Source organism: Malania oleifera, chromosome 1, assembly GCF_029873635.1.
Source record: "Malania oleifera isolate guangnan ecotype guangnan chromosome 1, ASM2987363v1, whole genome shotgun sequence".
Classification (NCBI taxonomy): Eukaryota; Viridiplantae; Streptophyta; class Magnoliopsida; order Santalales; family Ximeniaceae; genus Malania; species Malania oleifera.
Window position 1 is genome coordinate 28,914,033 of NC_080417.1, and position 14,402 is coordinate 28,928,434.

General features: G+C 39.8%; 1 protein-coding gene across 1 annotated transcript; it reads right to left on the minus strand.

The window, feature by feature from the left end:
* Positions 1-4,735: 4,735 nt before the first annotated feature.
* Positions 4,736-7,019, minus strand: LOC131160637 (scarecrow-like protein 15). Its single transcript, XM_058116489.1, has one exon. It carries the CDS (start codon positions 6,657-6,659, stop codon positions 5,028-5,030), a length of 1,632 nt encoding a protein of 543 aa, XP_057972472.1. The 5' UTR covers positions 6,660-7,019; the 3' UTR covers positions 4,736-5,027.
* Between the last annotated feature and the right edge of the window lie 7,383 nt (positions 7,020-14,402).

Below are 14,402 nucleotides of genomic sequence, written 5' to 3' on the forward strand. Positions count from 1 at the left end.
ACCACCGTCTCCTACTCCAGCTTCGGAGCTTAGGAGATCTATTCGGTCTCATGTACCAAACAGAAGGTATATTGATGGAGGAGAGCCCGAATGCTATGATGAAGCATGTCAGGTGGCAGATACGAGCAAGTGGGAGCTTGCGATGAAGGATGAGATGAAGTTCCTCACCTCCAACAGAATGTGAAAGTTGCCCAAAGGCCTTCATAACAAGTGGGTGTACAAAATCAAAGAGGAGCATGATGGCTCCAGAAGGTACAAGCCTCGGTTGATAGTCAAAGGTTTCGAACGGAAAGAAGGGATTGACTACACCGACATCCTTGTACCAATTGTGAAGTTGTTAGCCATCATATTAGTCCGCAGGAATCGAGCAGACAGGAAGGTGGTGACTACAGAGAAACTTCAGTTGTGTTCAACTTTAGTTGGTTTTCATGCCTGAAGACATATTTTGAGCACATCACTTATTCATGATACTGATTGAGGAGGCATCTCTATCTCCAAGTGGGAGATTGTTATAGCTGGAGCTAGGAGACAGCCAGGAGCTGGAGCTGAGTTGGAAATGCGGTCCATTTATGGAGCTGAGTTGGAAACGCGGTCCATTTATCTCTCCATTCATTTAGATTTTACCTTGATGGATGAAACTCCCAAATTTGCAATTTAATGTATTAATTGCGATTTAAATTTCAGCTCTATAAATAAAGAGCTGAGAAATGTGATATATACAACACAAGTGAGAAGCTTAGAGAACAGAGAGGAGAAAGAGGAGGAAGAGAGGGAGAGAGAGAGTGAGAAAACTGTAATTTTCCGGCAAAATAGTGAATATTTGATATGTGCTCTGTGGACATAAGTCTATATTGACCGAACCACGTTAAATTTCTGGTGTCACATTTTTCTGGATGCTCATAGGTTCCTAACAGAAGGTTGGTGAAAGTGTGTAAATTCATAAGCTTAGTCTGATTCCACTATCCCCACATTTATTCTCATATTCTTTTAAACATGTATGAAAACAAATATTCACAAGTAAACAAAGATATTCACATGCTTATTCAAAAGTATCAAAACCAATACTCACAATTCACATGCTTATTCTAAAATATGGAAACAGATATTCACAATTCAAATGATAATTCAAAAATGTGGAAACAGATATTCACAATTAACATGCTTATTCAAAAATGTGGAAATATAATATTCACAATTAACATGTTTATTCAAAAATATGGAAACAGAATATTCATAATCGATCAAAGATATACACACATATATACACAATTAAATACTTACCACAATATTCACAAAGTATATATATAGGTAAATATTCAAACATATACGAACAACTATTTACAAGTATACATAAAATATCCACAAAATAAGGAGTAATTAAAAGACTAATTAAATTTGAATTTGGGATAATTAACAATTAATTACTAACTTGACTATCAAAAAATCCCCAGTAGAGTCGCCAAGCTGTCGCGACATTCCCGGCATAAATTGGGATAATGCGGTTTTAAAAATATTTTCGTGGAAAACACTATGCGATGGAGTCGTCGCTAACCTTTTGGAGTGTGGTTAGAACACTTGGTTACTACCCAATTAAGGGTAGAATCGATCTGCATTACCAAAGTCGGATTTGGGAGTTTGGTTACGTAAGGGGAAGGTGTTAGCACCCTCTATACGCCTATTCTACGTATGGTACCTAATTAATTGAAAATTATACCAAATTTAATTCAAAAAGCCTTCTATTTTACTCCCTTTATGAATTTACAAAATGCAAATAAATGAACCACACATAGTATACAATATGTACATATTCCCTCAGAACTAGGGCACACGAAACTTAAAAAACCCATACCTTTTTGTTGCAATCATTGGAAAGAAAATTGAGAAAATATTTTTACAAAAATAGCTCCCAGAATTACTTCACAAACTCCATAGAATTTTTCAAAATATCAACTAGTATTTTCCAAATTTTTATGGGAGGTTTTAAAACTCATTCAAGATGAAAAGTTTGCAAAATCAATTTTCTAGACCTCAAATATATTTTTCTAGTTTTTCTCTATTTTTTTGATTTTTTGATTTTTTTTTTGAAATTTTTGAGCAAATAAATATTAAAATACAAAAAATGAATAAGTAAAGAAAATAAGAAAACCCGATTTGAAACCAATCCAATGGGTCCATCGTGAAAGTGTTCGCGATTGTGTGTTATCATTGTTGCAGGGAAGACGACCACTGTTAATATAGCTTACGAACATGTCGACGGAACGTTTAACCAACACCAGAGCATCCATAAGCAAAAATATAAACAAAGAAGGAAAATGATAAATAAAAGTGTGAGAGGCTCTAAAGGCGGACTCGCCAACAGAAATTGTAAGATCTCACGATGAATACCCAATTAACCTTTCGGTGTCAATTTAACTACAACTGTTTCGGTGAGCCAAGATCAAGGGCATTGATCGCCCTAATCTCGGCACATGTAGCCATGTGGTGGTGTGTGTTAATGTGTGTAAAAGTGTGTGCAAGAGTGTGTATAGGAATGTGTGCATGACGTTCTCCTTCCAATTCTTAAAGTTGGAGTCATTAAGCACCAAAATGAAATTTATGTTGACAGAAATTGTAGTAATAGATGCAGTAACTAAATGTAGAACAAAAGCAAACAACATGCTTAGTCATAATATACAAGTCATATTATATTCCTAAATCTGTTCCATATATACATGACACGTATATTAACAAATAAAAATGAGCCTCATCTGAAGATACCTAATACAACATTAATATTCTATCTTTGGACGAAAATATTAACTTGTTAGTAGTATCCTTCATGCATTGATCAAATATTTACAATAAGTCTTGTCAAATTAAGTCTTTCTTTGGGCCGACTTATTATTCACATGAATAACCTAACAATTTTAATGTATTTATCACCGCAAGTATGCAAGTTGTTTGGCCTAACAATGACCATCCTTACTCGCACAAATAACACACATACGTCCTTAATGTTTCAATATAAATACATCTACAAAACAGAGGTTATTTTGGCAACTTATTTCTTCAATATACTTATACTGAAACACTAAACATACACAAATTACCTTAGAAAAGAAAAAAAAAATTTACAGCCGGCAGGACCTCAAGAATATCCTTAAAAAAAAAAAAATGTTTTTATTCTTCACAAGCAATCTGATGCTAAAAACCTTAGTAAAAAAAAAAAAAAAAACATTACATGCGCTAAACTGATGCGCCTACCTTTTTTTTTTTTTTTTAAATGTTTCAATTGGAAATACTCCAAATCGATCCCAAACCTTAAAAAATCCCAAATTAGGGTTGGAAAAACATGATATTAAGCATGGTGAATAAAATTCCTTTAACCCTAAAACATGTTGATCCATAAAATTATGTAACAACACATCAAATCTAAGTTTTCTTTAAACTTTATCATGGAAAACCTAGATCTAGGATTTTAATACAATCAATATCATTCCTAGATCAGATCATGCACAGTTTCTTAATCAACAACATGATTATGCTCTGATACCACTTGTTCGAAATAACTTTAATCCATAAAACCTAATAACTCAAGATTATCATGTTATTCAATTAAGAAAAACTAAATGTAGAATAAATACTTGGATCCATATGTGTGTCTGATTTGGTTGTTCAATTGCCTTTAGCGGAGAATTTTGATTTTTCACAGTCAAATCCTTAAGTGTCTCACTTGTATTATTCTTTTTAGATTGGGGGAAAAAAAAATGTGACACTGTTTCTTATTTGACTTGGGGATCATAATCCTATTAGATTTTCCTTATATATTAGGTTATTTTAGAAGCTCATCAGTTTTAAATTAACTTAGTATTAGATTTGTACACATTACAAAACTCATACCCAATAAATGTTAAAATAGCTTAATTACATAATTGCTTTTAAATATGTGAGCCCATAATTTCCTAACATCTCTCTCCAACTAAAAATCTTGCATTTGGTTTAAGGACATAGAATAAGAGTAGAAAAATGCTTGACGCTACTGCTAGTGGACATAGAAATCAGAGATGGGCTCTCTCTGTCCCTATTTTGAGAGGGAAATTTCTAACAAAGAGAACAACTTCAAGGGCTGCCAAGGAGGGCACAAAGGTTGTGGGCAACAAAGTTTGTTCCTTCTAATTTCCACATTTATTATATTGATTTTAATTTTTCAAAGCATTACTTCTTTTTCTCCCAATTTTGAGTTAGGATTAGCTTTAATAAGGAATTGCAAACTCTAACTTAAAACAAATAGAGCTAGAAACAAAACCAACTAAACAAAAAAGAAAATGACAAATCTAGCGACAAAGACAAAATGAAACTTAAATCTCAAATAGCAAACCTTTGAATCATTGAAAATTTCTTATGTTTTGGAGGAATCTGAATATCTTTCACAAACAAAATTTAAAACCTTTTTTCTATCCTACTACAGTTAGTGTTCATCAATCTCGACGGTTGCAATTAACTACAATATCTAGTAAAAATAAAATATTATTATTTGCAATGATTTAAATTCAATCATTGCCTTCGGTTTGTTATTGCTGCCCTATATTCATCGTAAAACTCATCAATGTAATTGTTTGGGAGTGATAAATTTGAATTGAGCATCGTATTTTGTGCATATATATATATACACATATATATATAATGAGAATTAATAATCATATTTCCGAAAGACATGCCCAAATTGAAGTTCAAGGTAACCAAAAAAATAGCAAAATGAACAAGAAAAAGCAAATACCCATTCCATTATTTAATAATTAGGTAAGCAAGCAAAAAAACAAAAAGGATAGATAATAACTAGGCCGGGCCAAGGTATATATATGGTTTCACAAACTCCTTTGTTTGGAAACAAGCCCAGGCTCATTAAAAGGATAAATTCCCAAGGGATTTTGAAAAAACCAACAACGAAAACAAAACAAAATGGTCATGGTTACATTCTACATTACATTAATCATCATAAATAACATAGTACGTACAAACATGGTCAGCTGCATGTAAACCACCTAGCCCTAGCACTTCCATGCCGACGTGGCAACCATAGGCTTGTCGTGCCAACACAGCACCATCTCCCCATGGCGCTTCGACACGTGGAACCCCTTTACCTGAGCCTTCCCCAGCAAACACTCCGCTTGAAAGTCCGCGAACTGGCTCAGCTGCACCACCCTCAGTCCAGCCCCCGCGAACACCTCCTTCCACGGCGTCGCCCGCCGTCCCGCCGCCTCCAACGCCGCGAATATCTTTGGCTTCAGCAGGAACGTCTCGATCTTCCGCACCCAATCTACTCCGCCTCCGCCTCCGCCTCCTCCGCCGCTGCCGGTCGCGTCCAGCGACTCGAGCATCGCCGTGTAGAACTCGAGGCCGTTGACGAAATCCCGGCTAAACGATGACGTGCCGGCGTCCGCCCACCCTTCCCCGTCCACGAACACCACGACGCGAGGCGAGAGGAGCCGGAGATTTGTCAGGAACGCGGCGACGCCGTTCGTCGCGGCTAGGCGCGTGAGGGTCGCCGGCGAAATGTGAACGGCCGTCTTCTCGCGGTCCATGAACTTTATTGCTTTGAACGAGAGAAATTCGAAAGCGCGAATCAACACAAACTCGATTTGAAACCCAAGTCTCAGTTCGTGAGCGAATTGGGTCAGGCTATCGCCGATCAATCTGGACTCAACTGCGAATTCTTCAGGCACGACGGCGGAGATGCGAAGAACAGGGGAAATGACTTTTCTTACGTCAGTTCTGTCGGCGATCTCTCTCATGAAAGATGCCCATTTTCCTCCCAGCCCGATATCGAAATCTATGACATGGATGAACGGCAACCCATCAACGGCTTCGAGCAGAGCTTGATTGGCAGTAAAATGAGAGAACATCGGAATTGGGGACATGCCGGAAAAGGCCTTGTAAGCTCGGATCGTCTGAACGATTTCCGAAGACGTAGAACAACGATTGGGCCGGTTCGAACCGGCGACGAGAGAGTGAAGAGCTTCTTTGAAGTAGAACGCAGCCCTTTGGAGGGGCTTCCCGGCGGGAGTCTGCAACCGTTGATTGAGCCGTGCCAATATCCCCTGCGCGAGATTCAAGTCGTTGGATTCGACGCACTCGGCCGCTCGAATCAGATCCTCCGCGAAATCAAACCCCAAGTTCCACTGAACATCGTTGGAGAGATCGAAAGAGTTCAAGCTCTGATCGCAAAAATTGAAATCAGTTGGACCGAACGGCAACGGCGCATAATCGAGGAGTTGAGAAGGTGGGAAATCAGGAACGAGAGGAAATTGAGGGTCGATGCAAGGACCCAACTGGGTAATAGCCCTAGACTGATCGGTGCCGGAGTCGTCAGCGTCGGGCAACCCCAAGCCCGTGAACAACTTGTCCCAAACGTCGTCAGAGTGAAGTGTTAGGTCGTCGGAGTGGGCCAACGCATCGGGAAGCGAGGGCAGTATTCCAGCGGCAGAGGGCGGAACGTCTGCGGCGGGGCTGGGGCTCCGGCGGACGTCCAGGACGGAGGTGGGTTCGTAGTACAAATTGGAAAGAGAGTCGGTGGTTGTGGGGCGGTGGAAGGAGGTATTCCGGGTGGTATTGGAGCAGGAAAGCGGTTTTGTGTTGGAGCCTTGGGTAGTTTCAGAGGACTTGAGAGGGGTAAATTTCATCGCTGAAACAGGGGACGGGAAGGGAGGAAGAGATCAGAGCCAGAAACAGAGCAAAGAGGACTCTCCCTCTCCTCTGCTTCTTCTTCTTCAGTACTTTCTGGCTGTTTCTCGGGAAATGGAGGGGAGGAGCTTTTGGTGGCAATGATGGTGGGCTTTTTATCTTTGCGTGCGGGGCATGGAGTAAATTCAGAAAATGTGGAATTCTTTGGACATGGAAAATAATGGGAAGCTTGTGGGTGAAGTTACTTTTTGGTTTGCTTTATGGGATTCCCTGCTTCAGTGCTTCCTAAACTTGCCCACTACCTTCATTTCGTAGCTGCCTAATATTGCAATTACAATACTACGCTATGCTTTTCAGTTTTGGATTTGCTTTACCACTTTATTGCAGTCTCTTTTTTGTTTCGTAATTACTAGTTAGTTAGTTATCCGTGGAAAAATATTTTCTTTTAGTTAAGTTCATATGAATTGAAATTTAAAATAAAAAATTTACGGAATGCAATATTTAGGGCTCATTCGATATCACTGTAAAAAAATAGAGAAATGAAAAAAATCAAAAGTCAAAAATCAAAAATAAAAATAGAATTTTAGAAAATAGCAACATGGGTAAAATTAATACAAATTATAAACATTATTAAAAATACTCATTTTCATCTTTAAATCAAAGTATTATAAAAATATGATTAAAGTAATAAAATTACAAATAATACACATGAAAAAAAATTGTTATTGTAAAAATAAAAATTTATTATAATTATTTTACTTAATTGCTCTATTTTCAAAATTTACTTTATAACAAAATTTTTTTGACATGACAATTGAAAAATAATAAAAGTATTTTGTAATTGACTTTATTATTGTTTTTTAGAATTTATGTATATTTTTCTTTTAATTATATTTAAATTCATATGATCATTTTATTTTTTATTTTAATTTAAAAGTTATAAAATAAATAATTTAATTCAAAAAATTTATTTCTCGATATTAAAATTTTTGACAACAAGTTTTCAAAATAATTGAAACTCATAAAATTTGGTTTTCAGTTTTTTGGTAAACAACTAAAAATCGACAATAAAAATAGAAAACTGACAATAGAAAAAAGAAAAACATATTTTTATAATTTTTTTTTTTTGCTGTGGAGAAACGAAAACAGAAAGCAGAAGATAGTAACGATACCAAATAGACCCTAAAGTTTTTGTGAAATTATAATTTTTATTTTGAATCTTTAATAAAATGTTATGCTATTCAAGACAAATAAATAAAAGAATTGATTACTTTTTTTATTCACTTCTAATTAATTTTAAAGTAAAAAAGTAAATCATTATTAGATGTTGGAGTCAACATTTAAGCATTTTATATATTTAATATGATCACTTGTAAAATTTGAGTAAATGTTGAAGCGTGTATATATATGTGTGTGGGTGTATGGGTGTGTATATGAACTAAGATTGAAAAGCAAATTTTATAAATATATTGAGAATTCTACTTGTGAGCTTGTCCCACATTGGAAAATTAGAGTGGATGATGGGGGCTTATATACATGGTTGGACCCAAGACCCAATAGGCTGAGCTTTTGTGTCAAGTTGGTGTTCACTCATGTGTATCAAGCCCACCCATGGGCTCCTCCTATCCTAACAAGTGGTATCAGAGCCGACAGTTCGTAACTCTGGGTGAGCGACATCATAAAAGTCGAGATGAGAAGCTAATTCTCCCAATGTGCTAACAGTTGGAGGACCAAGTGTGTGGCTGAGACCAATAAGGATCATTTAGGCTGTGGATGGATCCGAATAGGGTCAAGACGTGGGAGGTAGGATTGGTTTAGAGGCACGTGAAATGCAATTTGAGGCACGTAAGATGCCAGTGGTAAGACCATGTTGACCTTATTGGTCACACCCGATTTTGATAATGACAAATATTGATATTTGATGTTTGTTAAGTGTTTGTGCAGGTTCAAATCAAACTTCCTTGATGGCACTTGAAGAAATAAGAAGACTGTCACGCCCGGTGAAAATGTAACTAACCTATCCCTGTATCTGATAAAACATCCCAAAGATACAGTACAATGGATGAGGGTCCGACCCCATGGGGTTTCCAGGCACCTTAAACATATCCAATCACAAACATATACGCAGCTGAAAAAGGTTATTTATATACACATATGCAGTATCATACCAGAGTCTATACAAGAGCAGAACATGGCTTTATAAAAAACGTACAAACTGGGTGCCCAACACATCCCAAAATGGCAACCCATCAAAATACAGTCCTAACACTTACCTAGCGCTAAACGCGGTACACCGGCCACTACGCTCCCTACACTAGTACGCTAGTTCCGGTTACTCGAAGGACCTGTAAAAATGTACATATAGCAGGGATGAGTCACCTCTCAGTAAGGAAGAACATAGGTTATATCGGTGTGTGGCATTTGAGTGTTATCATGATACACTAACATGCATGGATCAATAATCAAAACAATCACAACAATTCCAGTATTTTCACAAACCAAGCAATACAATTTGGTGTCATCACACCCTTCAGCTCGAAACCGGATTGTCTGGTGGTATTTCACACCCTTCGGCCAATGCCGGTTTCACACCCTTCGAAAAATGTCGGTGCCCACGGTAACCTGGCATACATCAGCGTTGAACCGGTGCAGATATGGTGTTCGCACACCCTTCGGCTCGAAAGCTGGCAAATCTAGTAGTATTGCGCACTCTTCGACAAAAGCCAGATTTTCAAACCTAGAACAATTCGGAACCCGTTCCACCAAGATACAACATATGCATGCTCATATAACCAAATAAACCACACCCATTTGGTAATCTAAATCATGGTTTCCCAAACAAATACAGTTTAAATAAAGTTAAGGCACAACCATCCCAATATCACAGTATAAATCAACATATACCCACGGTTTTCAACAAAACCAGGGATGCAGCCCATCGCCCCCTTTTTTCCAAAAATGTAATAATGAAAAACCCATAGTTTTCTCCTTTAGATCTCCCCAAATGAGTAACCAAAACACACACAGGACCGTGAACCACAGTTTCATCGAGTCTGATTTCAAAAATAACCAATATAACACAATTTCCCCTTACCTTTTTCCCGAATAACAATTCCCGAACTCCAAGGCCCCTAAATAGCGAACCGAGTTCCAAAACCTACAAATCACAGTACAGAATATACTCACAAAATAGTTTCCTACAAAACTACCGGATCAGAATTGAAAATCGAGTCTTACCTCGATTTTTCACCAAAACCCGAAGATCTCCGAAACGGGATTCCAATCTATAGAAATTGTAGAGAATCCTTCCACGATCCTCGTGGTAACTTTAGATTTCCGATTCCATCAACGATCGGTGAAGAAATCTAGAGAGAAGGAGTGTGGGGAGAGTTTTAGAGAGAGAGAAAGATAAAATCTAAGTTTCTTAATGAAAAAGTAATGAAAATTTCCTTTTATAACCCTTTGACCCAGGGGAATTTGTCGACGAAATGGTGCCTTTGTCGACGAATCTTTCACTAGCTTCATCGACGAATCAATGGCCTCGTCAATGAATCTGAGATCGTCGATTTTTCCGAGACTCCTCGGCTTCTCCTCGTCGACGAGTCTCTGAATTTCGTCGATGAGAAGAACAAAGGTCTCGTCGACGAAATCTGGCTTCGTTGACGAAATCTGCTAAATTCCTAATTTGCCCATGTCTTATATATTTAAACCCAGTTTTCACGGTTCGAGTTCTTACAATCTCCCCTCCTTACAAAAATTTCGTCCTCGAAATTTGCCATCTCTCATTCACAAATTCATTCATACAATCTAATACGTAGACACAACTCTAGAGAAAAACTGGCGACCACTACAGTGTAGCCCCATTATACACATACACATACATACCCTCACTTATGGTGGAGGAATACCGTGGTTACATATACAATAGTCTCAAGAGTTCATAGTACATACACACTCCCGACGACTAACCACCTATCCCAACCCACAGTAGGATCATGTACAAGTGCTCAAAACAACTGTGGATACTTCCGACGTATCTCCATTTCCAGTTCCCAAGAAGCTTCCTTAACCTTGTGGTTTCACTACAATACCTTCACTAACGGTATCTCTTTGGTACAAAGCTTCTGAACTTTACATTCTAGAACCTGAACAAGTATCTTCTCATACGCTAAAGTATCCCCAATTTCCAACTCATCATAACTAATAACATGCGAAGGATCCAACACGTACCTCCTCAACATGGATACGTGAAACATATCATGGACCCTCAAAAGTGCTGGAGGTAATGCAACTTTGTAGGCTACCGAACCCACTCGCTCAAGTACCTCGAATGGTTCGATATACCTCGGGCTTAGCTTGCCCTTCCTGCCGAATCGCATAACCCCTTTCATCGGAGCGACAAGCAGAAATACCTTACCTCCCACTTCAAACTCTAACTCACGGCGGCGAACATTTGTGTAACTCTTCTGCCGACTCTGAGTTGATTTGATCCTCTCCCGAATCAAACCCACCTTCTCAGACGCCTGCTGCATGAGTTCAGGTCCTAACACCCGACATTCACCAACCTCATTCCAACACAAAGGAGATCGACACCTCCGACCATACAAAGCCTTGAACGGTGCCATTCCTATACTAGACTGAAAGTTGTTGTTATAAGCGAACTCTACAAGTGGCATAAACTGTATCCAGCTACCACCGAAGTCCAATACACAAGCTCGCAACATATCTTCCAATATTTGTATTGTCCTCTCCGACTGTCCATCAGTCTGGGGGTGGAACGTTGTACTGAAAGTAAGCTTCGTCCCTAATGCCTCCTGTAAGCTCATCCAGAATCAAGAAGTAAACCTCGGATCCCGATCCGACACAATGGACACCAGTACCCCGTGCATTCTCACAATCTTATGCACATACAAATTTGCTAGACTACTCAACGGATAGCCAACTTTCATCGGTATGAAGTGAGCAGACTTCGTCAATCTATCCATGATCACCCAAATAACATTCTGTCCGTGAAGCGTTGGTGGCAATCCGGTCACAAAATCCATGGAAATATGCTCCCATTTCTATATTGGAATAGGCAAAGGCTGCAACGGCCCTGTCGGCCTTTGATGTTCAGCTTTCACTTGCTGACACGTCAGACACTGCTCCACAAACTGAGCAATTTGCCTCTTTATACTAGACCACCAGAAGGTCTCGCGCAAGTCCCGATACATTTTCGTACTACCAGGATGTACTGTAAACATAGAACGATGCGCCTCCTCTAGAATCGTCCTTCTGATCTTATCATCGTTCGGAACACACAGTCTGGTCCCAAACCTTAACACACCTCCCTTAGAGATGTTAAACTCTGTAGTTAGTCCTTGTTGTACCTTTTCCATAACCTCTGCCAACTCTGCATCACTAGCCTACGTGGTTTTTTATACGCTCAAATAAGGTCGGTTGGACCACCAAACCAGCAAGGTAAGCTTGATGATCACCCACCACCATTTCTATACCCGAGCTTTCCAAATCCCGTTTGATGTGACATTGAGTTACAACCGCATATACAGCCGTAGGCCCTGATTTTCGACTCAACGTATCAGCCACCACATTAGCCTTCCCCAGGTGATAACTGATCGTGCAATCGTAGTCTTTAATCAATTCAAGCCACCGCCTCTGCCTCATGTTCAACTCCTTCTGTGTGAAGAAATACCTGAGACTCTTATGGTCAATGAAGATCTCACACTGCACCCCGTACAGATAGTGTCGCCAGATCTTCAGTGCATATACCACAGTAGCCAATTCCAAATCGTGCGTAAGGTAGTTCTTCTCATATTCCTTCAGTTGCCAAGAAGTATACGCCACTACCTTACCCTGTTGCATAAGCACACATCTCAAGCCCTTCAAAGACGCGCCGCTATAAATCACAAATCCACCATCCCCCGAAGGAATGGTCAATACTGGAGCAGTAACCAACCAGTGCTTCAACTTCTGAAAGCACTGCTCGTAATCACTAGTCCACTCAAACTGCACCTCTTTCTTGGTCAATCGTGTCAGAGGTCTAGAAAATTTAGAGAAACCCTCTACGAACCAACGATAGTAACCTGCCAATCCCAGAAAACTCCGAACCTCCTGTACATTCTTCGGCCTTTCCCAGTCGACCACAACTTCAATCTTGCTAGGATCAATTGATATACTATCCCCAGTAACCATATGGCCTAAGAATGCAATCTAACTCAACTAGAATTCACACTTCTTCAACTTAGCATACAACTTCTTCTCCTACAGAATCTATAACACTAACCTCAAATGTTCCACGTGCTCTTTCGTACTCCTCGAGTATACCAGAATGTCATCAATGAACACCACCACGAACCGATCCACGTACTCATGGAAAACTCGGTTAATCAGATCCATGAACACCGCCGGAGCATTTATCAACCCAAAAGGCATGACTAAGAACTCGTAATGGCCATATCTGATCCGGAAAGTAGTCTTCGCTATATCCTCTACTCTAACCCTCACCTAATGATATCTTGACCGCAAGTCGATCTTTGAAAAGACCCACGTCCCCTGCAACTGATCAAAGAGATCATATATACAAGGTAAAGGATAGCGATTTTTCACAGTTACCTTGTTAATCTCACGGTAATCAATGCACATCTGCATCGACCCATCCTTTTTCTTCACAAACAGTACTGGAGCTCCCCAGGATGAAACACTAGGTTGAATGAATGCCCTATCCAGTAATTCATGTAACTGCTCCTTCAACTCCCGAAGTTCTGCTGAAGCCATCTGGTACGGAGCTTTAGAGATCAGTGCCTTACAAGGTAGTAACTCTATCACAAACTCCACCACACGATCTGGAGGTAAACCGGGTAAATCATCTAGAAACACATCCGAGAACTCACTAACTACCCGAATGTCCTCGAGCCTCAACTCATTCCGTGATGGTTCCTACACACAAGCTAGGTACCCCTGACATCCGTCGAAGAGTAACCCCCTCGCCTATAATGCCGACATAATCTGTGGCGCTGGACGCACACAAGATCCCATGAATTCATACTCCTGCTCCCTATGAGGTCTGAAAACTACCACCTTCCTACGACAGTCGATCACAGCATAACTGGAGAATAACCAATCCATCCCCATAATGATATCGAGCCCCGACATGTCGTATACCATAAGATTCTCTGGTAGCAGCTTCTTCTGAATTTCCACTGGGCAGTCTACCAACATCTTCCTACAGAAAGATACACTCCCAGATGGCGTAGTAATAGATAACACCTCATTCATGTCTCAGGTCTCAACCCCACACCGTTCCACAAAATTCACAGACACAAAGGAATGGGTTGCACCCGAATCAAACAAAACAGAAGCTTTATTTGAAAGAAATAATAAGGTACCTATCACCATGTTACCTGCATGCTCAGCGTCCGTTGGAGTAAGAGAGCATACTCTGGCTGGAGCTGTATTCGTTTGAATGGTTCCTCGAGGTATCTGATTACTCCCTTGGTCCCTACTAATTGCAGGTACGTCTCGCCTCGGTGCACGACAATCACGAAACATGTGACCTAACTGGCCACAGTTATAGCAGTTACCTCCAAATGACTGGCACTCACCCTCATGCCATTTGTGGCATCTGGCACAACGTCCACGAGTCTGGCTCATCTGAGAATCCTAGCGCTCGATATTTTGGCGGTAACTCGAGCCCTTGCTCCTCTTCTTCCACAATCCCTGACGAGATTCTGTTTGAGAACCAG

Bases quoted from the DNA above. Each gene is read 5' to 3' on its own strand.
- LOC131160637 (XM_058116489.1), bottom strand. From the start codon at position 6,659: ATGAAATTTACCCCTCTCAAGTCCTCTGAAACTACCCAAGGCTCCAAC.